Below are 12,163 nucleotides of genomic sequence, written 5' to 3' on the forward strand. Positions count from 1 at the left end.
ACGGGGTGGTTAGGGTTAGGTAAAAGGCATGAAGAACCCACAGGTATGCCTAACAGTGGCGATGGCTTTATTGTCTGAGGGTAGGGGTCTGGAAGAGTGGGTGGGTCCTGAGGGATAATGGGGGCAGGAGTTGTAGGCAGCCAGTGTGGCTACCACCTCAGGTGGTGGGCGTCAGGGGTGCCTCAGCCTGCGAGTGCCCATTGGTGTCACTGGTATAGCCGTTTGGGGCTGCTGGCGCTGGTTGTTTCTTGCAAGACACAGGGCAAGCAGGAGTCACCTGCCCAACCCAGTTGAGCCCTGGGCGCTCCATCTTGTGCTCCAGAAACATGTGGTTCTGTGGCGGAAGACCCAAACAGGCCCTGGGGGGGACAGGTCAGGGCTCAGGGAAAGACCCCATGGCTAGTGCCCTGGCAGCCAATTCCTAAGCCCCATGCACAGCCCCCGTGAGTGGGCATAAGACCAAGGGGTAGGGACCTCTGGGGGGGCACACCTGAGGATGTTCTCAATGCAGCTGCGCTGGCGGAAGAGCGCATTGACTACTGGACTGCCTGGTGGCACAAGTGGAGCCTTGAAGAGGAAGCCGAGCAGTGATAGCACAGGATGGAAGCCCTGTGGCTCTGGGTCGGCATCGGTGCAGAAACTCACGCGCTGGCACAACTCGGTCAGCAGCGCCAGGTCCAGCATGATGGGTGCAGCCAGGAGTGAGTCCTGTAGGGCCAGCAGGTCAGGCGACCGTGGGACAGAAAGGGGGAGCCCCACCCCTGCCCCCAGCGCCCCACACCTCGCAGGTGTTGTGCAACACCAGCGTGTTAGTGCCGCCCAGCATCAGCTCCGACGTGTACTCATCAAGCGCACGCTTGCTGTCACCCACATACGGCACATACTTGATGACCACCTAGGGGATGGCACAGTCACATGAGTCTGCCCTCCTCTGCAGGTTGCCCCCTCCCTGGATCCCTGTTCCTGTGCCCCACGCACACAGTGGTCTGGCTCCTCGCCGGGTGCATAAAGCACCGGGTTGCTCTGCACCATGTCGTCCACCACGCTGCTCTTGGACACTTCCTTGGAGCGGAACTGTGGTGGCGCTGACAAGTTCCGCCCATCATTGTTGCCCAGGTGGTTGTAGCTCACAATGGACATGGTCTGCGGGAACATGGGGCCTCACGGATGCTGCAGGCCCCACAACACAAGCCAGGCTAGGGTTCAACCCCCCACCCCACCCTGTGCCACATACCCCCCCAGGCCCACGCACCTTTAGGCCAGAGCTGATAAGGAAGTCTACAAGCACTGACTTGACCTTGGTCTGACCTGACTTGAAATCGTCTCCGCCCACAAAGACTCGGCGCTGCCAAGCAAGCTCAAGCACTCCCGGTACCAGGGTGTTCTGCGGCGACCCATTGAGGAAGGCGCAGCCCTCCAAGATGCTGGCCACAGCGAAGAGCGTGGAGGGCGACACCTCCAGGCCCAGCTGTGGACACAGGCGGGCAGTAAGCAGAGGAGTTCCTTTGGGGCTGGCCCTGACCCTGCTCTACCTCGGAGCACACCCACCTGGATAGTACGCAGCAGGTTCTCAGCGGTGTCATTGAGGCCTGGAACCAGTTCGCAGAAGCGCTCCGTGTTTGCCGTCCATAACACAATGATTTTGTCCAGCCCCGCACGGGACCGGAAGTCGCAGATGTCCTTGCGAATCTGCTCCAGCTAGGGGAGGGGAGGCGGGGTGGTGGGGTGGTGGGAGGTTGTACAAGCACCCTGACCTGTGGAGGCCTGGGCTACTCAGCTCTCCCTCAGGATGGGAGTATGGGGACAAAAAGGGAACAACGCTGGGGCATATGGGGAACAGGTGGCAGGGGGAGGGGCAAACGGCAGTGGGAATAGTGCTAGGTGAAAATTACAAAGGGGGGGCCGGGGGAGGGGGCACGCCACACCTGCTGCGCGCGCGTGCCAGGAATGAGGTTGTCAGCACGCGTGCTCTGGTTAGCTGCGATGAACTCTGGGATGTAGACAGAGGGCCGCGGGCGCAGGGCCTCCATGTGAGGCCACAGCTGCTCCTGCAGCCCCCAATCCAGCACCTGCGCGCGCCGCATCGCCTCAGCCAGGTTCAGTGACGATATGTCCCAGCCTGGGGTAGACCCTCAGGCTCAGCCCCATCCAGCAGCTGTCCCCTCCAGGGACCGCCTCCCACCCCATTCTGGGTCCAGGGCTCCGCCCACCGTCGAACACGAGGTCGTCGGGGGATACCATGGGCAGCAGCGTGTGGAAGGGCACGAACACCTCCTGGCCCTCAGTGTCCAGGCCCAGGCTAACGGTGCCCGCTTGGGTCAGTGAGCCGTAGTAGTTGGCTTCCTGGGGGTGTTGGGGAAGAGTGACAATGAGGGTGATCGTGGAGTGGTAGGGCCCCGCCCCGCTGTTGGGGGCCTCAGCTCCAAGCTCCAAGTTCCTAGTTGCAAGCCAGGGCTGAAGCCACTTCCCAGCCTGAGGTCCCTTCCGGGAGCTTGCCCCACCTTAGGCTCCACCCCCGTGGAAACCGCTCCCTGAGGACCCGACCTTGCAGGCCCCGCCCCCTCCTGTATGGACTCCAGCAGAGCCCTAGCTTCTCAGTGCTCCGCCCGACCCCCCCCACCTTGCGACCGGTGCGCGTGGGCCAGGACAGGCGCAGCCGGTTGGCCAGCACCGCAGCAGTAAGCGTGGAGCCGTTGTTGCCGCCCCAGCCGACGAGCATGACCCCAAGCCGGGGCACCTGCCGGGCGGTCCGGAAGGTGAAACGCGTGGACGTGGGTAGCACCTGGGGGCGGGCAGCGCGGTGAGCCTGGGGCCGCAGACGTTGGGCAATCCCATCCCCTCCTAGCTCCCTGGGTCCCCCAACCCTCGACCCCCTGGTCTCTTGCCCACCTTCAGGACACCCCCCTCACGGCTGACGCTTGTCGTCCGGTACTCATATTGTGCCTCGATGGCCTCGGGGCCGTAGACCACATCTGGACTCTCGACCACAAACTTGGTTGCAGTCTCCATCGCGGCGAGCTGGGGGCGTGGGGTTGGCAGGTCAGCGGGGACACGAGAGGAGCCGGGCCGAGCCGACTTCCGTTTCTCGGACCCCCACCGCGCCCGGGGCCCCACTTACCAGCGCAGAGTCAGCGCGGAGTCGGTTCGGACAGGCGAGCTGCTATAGCTCCGGGCGCCGGAACTCCGGAGAAAAGAGCCACGGCCCCGCCCTTGCTCCGCCTCCTGCTCTGCTTGCGCTGGGGGGAGGGGATCCGGAGGAGTGGTGCACCGCCCTTGGACTCGGGTTCGAGGCCGTTCAGCGCGGGATCCACGGGCTATCGCGTGCCTGCCTCGCCAAGCGCACCCTGGCATACACGTGGCCTAGACCCCGGACGGGGCACGGAGCGCGTGGATTCACTTCGCACCACAGCCCGTTAAGGCGCGTGGCCTCTTATCCCCCTTTCGCAAAAGAAGGCAGTAAGGCTGAAAGTGTCAGGCTCCAGACACGAGGCAGGAAGTAAAATTAAGCAGGGTGCCTGGGCCTACAATGGTAGGTCTCTTGTGCTGAAATACTGCAGAGGAAACCAGTCAGAGGACTGAGCTAGGACTAGCACCCCAAAGTCAGATGCTCCTCCAGCCCAAACTCCTTCTCCATCTCACTTCTAGCACCCACCAGGCATTCTGACCTCCTTCTGACAGGGCTCACATGGCGGGGGTCCTAGGAGGGCTCCGTTTTCTGTAGCAAGATGGCTTGAAGAGCCAGGTGAGGGAGGATGTTAAGTGGTGAGGGGAGAGGAGGGGATGGGCAAGGCCCAGGCAGCCATCTAGAGAAGCTAGGCCTGCACAGCCCTGCTCCCTGCTATCACCCAGTGATAAGGGAGCGTGGGAACTCAGAGGGCGGGGGTGGTTCGCCCAGGAACTTTCCAAAACAAGCAGCCTCCTCTGGCTGGAAAATTTCCACCACTGGCGTGGGCCCAAAAGGTGGATCATTGGGAACTTTCGCAGGAAACATGGTCAGGGCCTAGGCTTGGTGTGTGTGTGTGTGGTGGTGGGGGCGGGGGGGAGGGTTGCTCCAAGACTGGCCCCAGGCTTTGCTGTCATGGGGCCCCAGTGTGGGGGAGTTGGTAGTGGACTGGGGCACACTCAGCTAGAGGAAACTCAGGGAGGGCATTCTGGAGGAGGTGGCTGCTGGAAGGGGGTCTAAAGACATCTCTTATCTGGGGGAGTGGGTTCAGGAGCAGATAAAAAGGCAGCTGGGGAGGGGAGGTGGTATAAGGAACGAGGGCAGATCCTAAGGGCTGGGGACAGGGAATATGGTGTAAGTATTTGGGTTTTGTCCTAGTACCTGGGTAGAGACTGAGTTTCAACACCAAGACCAGTGATTTACTCAATCATACCTATGGAATAGAACCTCCATAAAAACCCCTAAAACAATGGGATATGTGTGAACACATGAGGTGCTAGGAGGGTGGCACACATGGAAGGGGGTATGGAAGCCCTGTGCCAGTCACCACTCTGCCCTCTGCACCTCCTCCCTTTGGCTGTAGAAGTATTTTCCTGAGCATCGTGAGCCATTCCAGAAAATTACCAAACTTAAGAGGGGGTCATTAGAACCCCCAATTTATAGCCAGTTGTTCAGAAATATGGTTGACTTTGGGGACTTGTGGCTGGTATCTGAAGTGAGGGGCAGTCTTGTAGGACAGAGCAGCTTAACCTGTGGGGGGTGATGCCAGCACTGGGAACTAAACTGTTGGATGTCTTATTTGGTGTTGGATCAGAGGATCATAGAAGGAGCTTGGCACCTCCAGGCCACATGTGACATCACGGGAATGTGTGCAGAGAGAGGATAAAGGCCCCAAGATGCAGCCCTGGAGAACCCCAGCATTCCCAGGGCAGTGTGTGGGAGATGCCAGCAGGAGGATGGTGGGCTAGGTAGGCTCCATGGAAGGGCAGTGCTGCGGACAGCTGCGAAGGATTATTCCTAGCAGTCAGTTGGCGATGTAAAGCGACTGCAGGGAATGTGCAATACGGGGTGAGTGTGTTTGGGGCAGCTGGTAACTGGAGACCACTGTCCCCACCGGACTGCAGGCTTCTAAGAGCCAGGGCAGAATGGTCTTATTTACTGCTGAGTGCCAGTGCCCAGGGAAGCTGGCTACACAGGAGGGGCTGTGGGATCTGGGTATTGGTGGGAGGAAAATCAAGGACATTATCCAGCAAGTGGTAGCCCCAAGCCCCTTGGTCAGAGTGTAGGTCATGAGAAAGGAGAAGATCCTTTAAGGGCCCCAGGGAGCTGGACTCATGGCTTCTTCTCAGGAAGGATGGTCAGAGAACTGCCTGTAGCTGCTTGCCTGCACTAAAAAGGTGATGACCAGGGTGGCACCAAACAGTGTAGGGGGTTGCAAGCAAGGCTGGTGGAGGGGGGCAGGCGAGGCTGAGGCATGACAGGAGGCAGGTGTCAGCCTGGGCCCTGGGGTGTAGGGAGAGTGATGTTATCCCCTGGAAAAACGATGTGGCCAGGCCAGCAGGGATTGGGGCGGGGGGAGGGGGGGTACATTCTGCCCTGCCAGGCCTGTGTGACCTCACATCCCACTTCCCTTGGATTCCTAGGCTGCCTTAGAACTCAGGCCAAGGCCGCCGGCCTGGGGGCCGCCAGGGAGGCTGAGGCCCACAGCCCTGACCCCTGGACTCTGTTAATCCTAGTCTTAGTCTTTATCTGTTTTTCCTTCCCCAAATAAATGCCCACCCCCCCATCCTGTCCTTGGAGGCCAGGCCCTCTGCCTGCAGCTCCTCACTTGGAACACAAGGACGGCCATCCCCACTGGCATCCTAGGCCTGTGGAGTTCCACTGGGTCTCAGCGTCCCCTTCCCCATCAGAGGCACAGGGGATGCCCCAGCGTGCTGGCCTAGAAGGAAAGAACAATAAAATTACTGTTTTCATTAATCACAGCTCATTTCTCAAAATAAGGGCACTTCCCTCACCCCAAGTGGTGCTGCTAGAAATGTGGGGACACCACTGCTTGTCTCAGCCCACTCCATCCATACTACAGTAGGAGGGTACACGGCCCTGTTCACACACCCACTGTGGCTCCCCATGGCCCCCGCCTCCCCAGTCTCTGCTTATTCCTACCTGTGACCAGGCAGTCTTGGCCTTCTTCCCTGGCACCTGCAGGACCCACCACCTCAGTCAGGTCAGCTTCCACCTACCAGCCTCATTCCTGAGCGACGGCTTTGTCAGGATGCCTTCTCTGCCAGGTCCCAGCCTCTGCTCATCACCCTGGACTGACCTTGGCCCACCCTGACACAGGACCAGGGCCCCTGGGCTATGACAGACACACATGCACCCTCGCAGCCAGGGCCGCTGGATCGGTTCAGTGAAATTTATTGTAGGTTGAAAAAAATCAGCATTTATCTGTTTAGTGTACAAAAAGGACACTAGATCTTTTAAGAAAATATTAGGAAACTGAAGACGTGGATGCCTTTCAACTGTAACATTTTGGCAAAAGTGAAAAGTTCTTGTAAACACCAACTCCATGGCTCAAAAAAGTTTTTCTCCACAGTACAATATTAAAAAGAAAAAAAAAAAAACAGTATCAATAAGTTAAGACCATATTTAATCAGCTAGAACTTTTGTCCATCAACCCCCAAAGCACAAAACTTTTCTTAGCTTCATAATTCCTTAAAAGGAGAAGAAGAAAAAAAAAAAAAAAGGAAATTCAACTGAGAGTGCCTTGAACTGGTTCCCAGGGCAGAGGGCCGGGGGCTCCTTAAATGATCCTATGTCACCGGTCTGCCTGCTCATGTGCACAGTTGTCTGCACGACTCGGGGCCCAGGGGCTGTTCAGCCCTTGCCCACTCTGTCCCAAATGAGAAATAACACAACTGCTAGTGAAACACGAGGGATGAGCTTCCTTGGTGCCCGGGCACCTAGGGGCTCATGGAAGAGACTGGAGGGTGGGGACAGTGCAGGCATTCATGAGGGGCCTGATCTTTGGGAAGCCATCAGGAGATACCCCATGGCTCAGACACACAGAAATGTCTCTGGGCATTGCCGCTCTCCCTGTGGGGCTGCGGCTCACAGTCACCCCCCACCCCACTGAATGTGGCCTTGAATCTGAGCACCCACCTCAGACCCCACCACACCCTGGCAGGGACACACATGGACACATACACAAATGCACACACACAGACACACACACATAGCCCCCGACACTCTGGGGGACACTATACTAGGCACGGCAACTAAGCAGCAATTGGGATATCCATGCAGCCCACGCCCCCAGAGCAGGTGGACTGGGTGCCTTTTCTGAGCTCGCTCTTGGGGAGCCTCTTGACTCCACCAATCCCCAGCCCCTCCCTGAATGCAATCCCCAAGGTGGCTCTAAGACAACCCCAGAACCCACAAGAGGACTGAGGGTGGAGCGAGGTCTCAACAGTACGACATGAAAAGCAGCAGCAAAGGGGAAATTGAGACCATGGAATAAAGTCCAGCACTGTTGCTGCAGAGTGAGCTTGTAGCACAGAGAACCCCAGTGTCCCTAACAGCTGAGAGCCTGAAATAGTGGGTAGGCCCGGGGGCTCCAGCAGCTGCTCTGGGGGCCAGCTGGAGTTCTTGAAATAGACCTAGGGGGTTGAGCTGCCCTGCATACCCCCTTAGAGAGAGCCCACCCTTGCTTGGGCCTGGAGGACCTGGATGGCCTAGCTGGGCACCTGGCCAGAGCCCAGCAAGGGAGATGTGACCATGGCTGGTCTCCCACCCAAACTTCCCAATGGCATCTGTAATACTGCAGAAAGGACACAGGGCAGCGTCTAGACCCTGGGCATCTAAGGAGGGGAGGCACAGGTTTAGAAAAAAGATGCTTTCTCTGTCATATAAAAATAGACTCAAGTCTCATGAGCAGTAGCTAAAAGTGGCTGTCTTTGTATAAAACTAGAAAAAGCAGGCAGGCCGGCCAAGTGTTCTGACGAGAGGAAGCTGAAGCCCCTCAGACTGTGGTTGGCGAGGAGCTGGGCTTCCTGGGGAGCCTGTCCTGGGCAGGGGCTGCTCAGGAGGTATGGGGGCTGGGGAGTAGAACGTCCTGCCTGGATCTGTGACCTATGGGTGCCCCATCTACAGGGGGTCCCCTGAAAGCCGGCATTGCTGGTTCATCTGCTGGCTCAGATGAACGTGTCTTCTTCGTGTTTATTTTGTTAAATAAATCTTTCTCCCGTTTTCAGCTCCCCCCGCCCCCAGCTTTCCCACCATCCAGAAGGGTCAGTCCAGGGATGGGGACCTCCTGCCCTTCGGCCTGGGGCTAGGGCCAAGCCTGCAGCTGCCGCTGGTCATATTCAGCGATGAGCCTCTTGATGTGGGCCAGCTTGCTGTGCAGGTACTCACAGCGGTGCTTCTCCTGGCTGTAGTTGGTGTTGGTCTGCAACAGAGTGGTGGGGTGAGCTACATTCTGCAGCCACTGGTATGGAGCATGGCTGGAATGGGCACTGACCTACGTGGAGATGCTAGCCTACTGGTTGCCTCATGCTCCCGCCAACCTTGCCTGCAGGCCAGTGCCCACCAGGCAATGACTAGTACCACTTCTCTGTCTTGGGCCAGAGTCCTAGGCTGGCATCATTCCCAAGCCGCAGGCCCTGCCCTGAGAAATGAGGTTGTGACCAGGGAAAGGGTCAGATGTGAGATTGGCATGAAGCCTCCAGGATGGTCTAGGGCCTAGATGACAGGGAACCACTTGGCATGCAAGGCACACATATGGTGAACCCATAGCTAGTAGCCTTTAGGAATGAGAGCTAACATTGCCTTGACTGGACATTAGCCAGGAGCCACTTCATAGGAGACTTTCAGGTACCCCAAGGACAGGGCTTAGAGCCCATGAGGCTGGGTATCCCTCCCAGACTAGCAGCTAAGGGTGGGAACTTCATTTCCTCAACTTGACTTTGGGGGCTGCACCACCAAGTAGTGGGACAGCTGAGGGGTGCTAGGGTGTCCAGAGAGGGGCCACTCCCCACCACTCCACAGCTGGGTTGAGACTTACCTTTTTGATTTTGCGATATTCCTGTAAAATCTGTCCACGAGTAGTCTGAAAGAAAACAACAAAAAAAAGAAAACAATACCCTCACTTATGAGAAGCTCCAATGAAGCAAGGTGCTCTCCAATAACCTGTGACCTGTGGATCGCCACATACCTGGGGACAATAGCCTCTGTGTGGCCCTGCAGGGAGCTAACCAAAGTACAGAGGAAGGGCAGCAGACTGTGGGAAGGAAGCTAGACTAGGGGGCAAGGTGCAGGGGCCCAGCCTCAAGGACAAGTCAGTAGTGGGAGGGGGCAAAAAGCACGCACATGGCCTCATTCCCTTATACCTCAGTTGGCCGCTGTTCACTGTCCACTGTTCAAGGCTATGTATAGAGGTCCCTGACCACCTGGGAGTGCAGGGGGAGGCTGGGGCATGTCTACATGCTGGCGGGGAGGAGGGAGGATGGGGATGTCCTAAGGGCTTGTGTGTCTCAGACCCTCAGAACCCTCATTGCTCTTCCAATCACAGTCTATCTCCTCTGGAAACCAAAGTAGCCTCTGCCAAGGAGATAGACTCTGACCTCTTATTAATTAGGTCTGGCCCTGCAGTCTGGTGATCAGCTGAAAGGTGGATCAAGAGGGAGGCTGGTGTCCCAGGGCTGGTGACCAAGGCCCTCCTACATGGTCCTATATGGGGACCTAGGGAGCCCATGTGCTGTAGGCCAGAGGACAAGGGACTCCTAGTATGGGTGGAGATTCCACAGAACTCCCCATCCCCTCTCACCTCCCGCTGTGCCTCTGAAAGCACAGCTGGGCCATGGACACAGTGTGTCCTGGCCCTGTCCCTCCTGGCCACGGGCTGAGGTGTCCTGTGATATGAGTAGCAGGGTACCAACAAGGGGTGGCTACCTGTCAGGCTACTAGGGGGTGAAATATTAGAGCAGCCCCTCCTCACCAGGGAGAACAGAGGCTAGGCTTGGACTGTGAGAAACAAACTTGTCTCCTTCATGGTGAGGTGTGAGCAGGGGGCCCTACCTCATACTCCTCAGAGCCCTGGGAGAGTTGCCGGAGTTGGGCGTCCAGTTGAGTGAAGCGCCGTGTGATCTGCTCAATGCGGGCGTGTAGGTCACGGTACTCGCTGTATTCGGCATTGAAATCATTCTTGTAGCTCTGACGCTGCTCCGAGGAGGAGATGGTGGCATATTTTCTGGAAACAGGAGAGAGGCCAGCAGAGCTCAGGGGCCACTATGGAGGCTGGAGTGCCCATGGCTACATGGTTGATCCCACCTAGGGAGGGCCTGACCCAAGTAGGTTCCTGCCATGAGTGTTTGCAACTGGCTCACAGGGACTTGACTCAGTACTGCTGCTGCTGAGTGCAGGATGGGGACAGGGCAGCAGGGGTAAGGCCATGGGAGAGGAGGGGCCTCAAGTCAGTACTCACAGTAAGTAGTCGGGCGTGTCTGAGGTTGATGTGGGGATGCTTGAGCTGTTGCAGGTCCCGTTTAAACCTGCAAAGAATAAAAGAGATCTGCAAAAGATTCACACTTGGTTGTCTGAAGGACACAGAGACACATACCAGCACCACCCAGGGGCCCCGCTGGATCCAGGGGGAACCGAGGCCTTTCTGTGATGTGTGCGTTATGTCCCTGAACAACAGCTCCTTAAATGCTAAGTACCCAGATAGCGCCACAGGCATGTGTTCAGCAGGTAGCTGAAAGGATAGGTCCATCTCAGAGCCAAAGCCTGAGCAATCCAACCAGAGCTTGACCTGTCCAGAGGCTTTGCTGCTTCTGCTGACTGTACATAAAAGGCCACTACACTGAAGTGACCCCATCTAACCAAGTCCTTCTGGTGTTCGGCTTCTGGCCTTGAAGGACAAAGACAGATGGCCCAGGGGAAACATTGCACCTCCCAGAATCTCTCTGCTAATGGGAATTAGTGGTCTGAGTTCAACCTGTTGTTCCTGCTTGTCTCACTGGTCAAGGGGTTTTGGGACCTGTAGGGCAGCCCCAAAACAGGGCTGGGCTGGAGTCTCGAAGGGACATATCCCAGGCTGTCTTTGTGGTGAAGCTCAAGGACATGGGGCCAAGGCCTGCCCAGATCATACTCAACTGAAAACTACAAACTAGTGTTATCTACTCCTCCCTCCCAACTTCTTCCAGATGGCTTTTACCCACACAGAAGTGGTTTTATCATTTTGCAGCATATCCTCAGTAAAGGGATAGCCCCCTAGCCCATCACCAGTTTACCAAGCCCTCTCTAATTTCACACTTAGGTTGCAGCAACTGGGTGTAAGGCTGCCCTGCACTAGGGGGTTCCTACCAGTGAATGGAGCACACCCCTTCCCAAACCTGGGTGTGTTGTCTTTAATGAGGTTGTGGTTTCCCTGGGCTAAAGCCTGTTGGACAAATATATAAGGGTTTAGTCCACACTCCCATGATACATGCCTAGCACAAGGCAGGTCTCCTGAGATGTTCTTTCTTGAAGCACAGGGTTAGATCAACCTGGCACTCAAGACACCTTTGGGGTCTGGCCCGTGACAAACCTCTGAGGCCCCCACTCCTGCTAAAGCACTCTGTACAGCCACCACTTGGCCTCCCCTGCACCAGCCAAGTGCTTCCTGCCATGGGGCCTCAGGCTCACTGGCAATACCCCCTATGGCTGCTCCTCTCCCCCAACACCCATCTGTCCCCTTCATAGCCCCAATACTTCTCCTGTGCCTCTCAAGGGCAAGGGATATAGGGATGCATTTTTGAGTTCATGCTGCAGGCCCCAAAGGGCTGTCCCACTCTGCTCATAGGGGTCAGTGGGCCTGAGCTGAGCCCAAACCCCCGACCAAGCTTGCCAGCCTGCCCAGGAAGGCACCCTGAGGCCGCAGGAGTAGTTTACAGCCTAAATAAGAGTGGGGGGAAGGGGCAGCACACGACTCAAGAGTAGCCTGCAGTATAGGATGATAAGGATGGTGGTTGGCGGTGGGGGGCCTTGGGAGGTAACAGTTGGAGCCATGGGACTAGGGCTGGCTGAATAGAGCCACCTGTCCCACAGGTGGAGGCCACCACACCTATCACTGTCAGAGGTGATCACTGGGGAGGGCTGGGACAGCAAGGTCAGACTAGGAGACAGTGCCATGCAGAAGTGTGAGTTAAACAGATGTAAGAAGCCTCCTCAGGTGCTGGCCTGGAA

General features: G+C 57.1%; 2 protein-coding genes across 2 annotated transcripts in view; both read right to left on the minus strand.

Annotated features, from left to right (window-relative positions):
• Nucleotides 1-44: 44 nt before the first annotated feature.
• On the minus strand, nucleotides 45-5,507 carry ISYNA1 (inositol-3-phosphate synthase 1). The gene is made up of 11 exons (XM_016132352.2): nucleotides 3,119-5,507; nucleotides 2,890-3,018; nucleotides 2,621-2,782; nucleotides 2,211-2,343; nucleotides 1,926-2,119; nucleotides 1,549-1,698; nucleotides 1,253-1,468; nucleotides 979-1,143; nucleotides 782-895; nucleotides 491-708; nucleotides 45-359 (listed from the first exon to the last, which is right to left on the minus strand). Exons 2-11 carry the CDS (start codon nucleotides 3,007-3,009, stop codon nucleotides 158-160), a joined length of 1,674 nt encoding a protein of 557 aa, XP_015987838.2. The 5' UTR covers nucleotides 3,010-3,018; nucleotides 3,119-5,507; the 3' UTR covers nucleotides 45-157.
• An 835-nt stretch (nucleotides 5,508-6,342) lies between these two features.
• The window catches only part of ELL (elongation factor for RNA polymerase II), a 57,078-nt gene continuing 51,257 nt past the window's right edge, over nucleotides 6,343-12,163 (minus strand). Inside the window, exons 9-12 of the mRNA XM_016132350.2 lie at nucleotides 10,422-10,488; nucleotides 10,016-10,187; nucleotides 9,003-9,047; nucleotides 6,343-8,387 (exon numbers count right to left, since the gene is read on the minus strand). Coding sequence (XP_015987836.2) covers nucleotides 8,271-8,387; nucleotides 9,003-9,047; nucleotides 10,016-10,187; nucleotides 10,422-10,488 — 401 coding nt within the window. The 3' untranslated portion in view covers nucleotides 6,343-8,270. The remainder of the gene's footprint in view (nucleotides 8,388-9,002; nucleotides 9,048-10,015; nucleotides 10,188-10,421; nucleotides 10,489-12,163) is intronic.

The sequence above is a fragment of the Rousettus aegyptiacus genome, unplaced genomic scaffold (genome assembly GCF_014176215.1).
Source record: "Rousettus aegyptiacus isolate mRouAeg1 unplaced genomic scaffold, mRouAeg1.p scaffold_m13_p_16, whole genome shotgun sequence".
In the NCBI taxonomy this organism is placed as follows: domain Eukaryota; kingdom Metazoa; phylum Chordata; class Mammalia; order Chiroptera; family Pteropodidae; genus Rousettus; species Rousettus aegyptiacus.

What these genes read in the sequence shown, in the direction of transcription:
- ISYNA1 (XM_016132352.2), bottom strand. Translation starts at nt 3,009, where the DNA reads ATGGAGACTGCAACCAAGTTTGTGGTCGAGAGTCCAGATGTGGTCTAC. An exon ending in CCACGCGCACCGGTCGCAAG is followed by an intron (nt 2,344 to 2,620) that starts GTGGGGGGGGTC and finishes CAACACCCCCAG; the next exon opens with GAAGCCAACTACTACGGCTC. An exon ending in CGACGACCTCGTGTTCGACG is followed by an intron (nt 2,120 to 2,210) that starts GTGGGCGGAGCC and finishes GGTCTACCCCAG; the next exon opens with GCTGGGACATATCGTCACTG.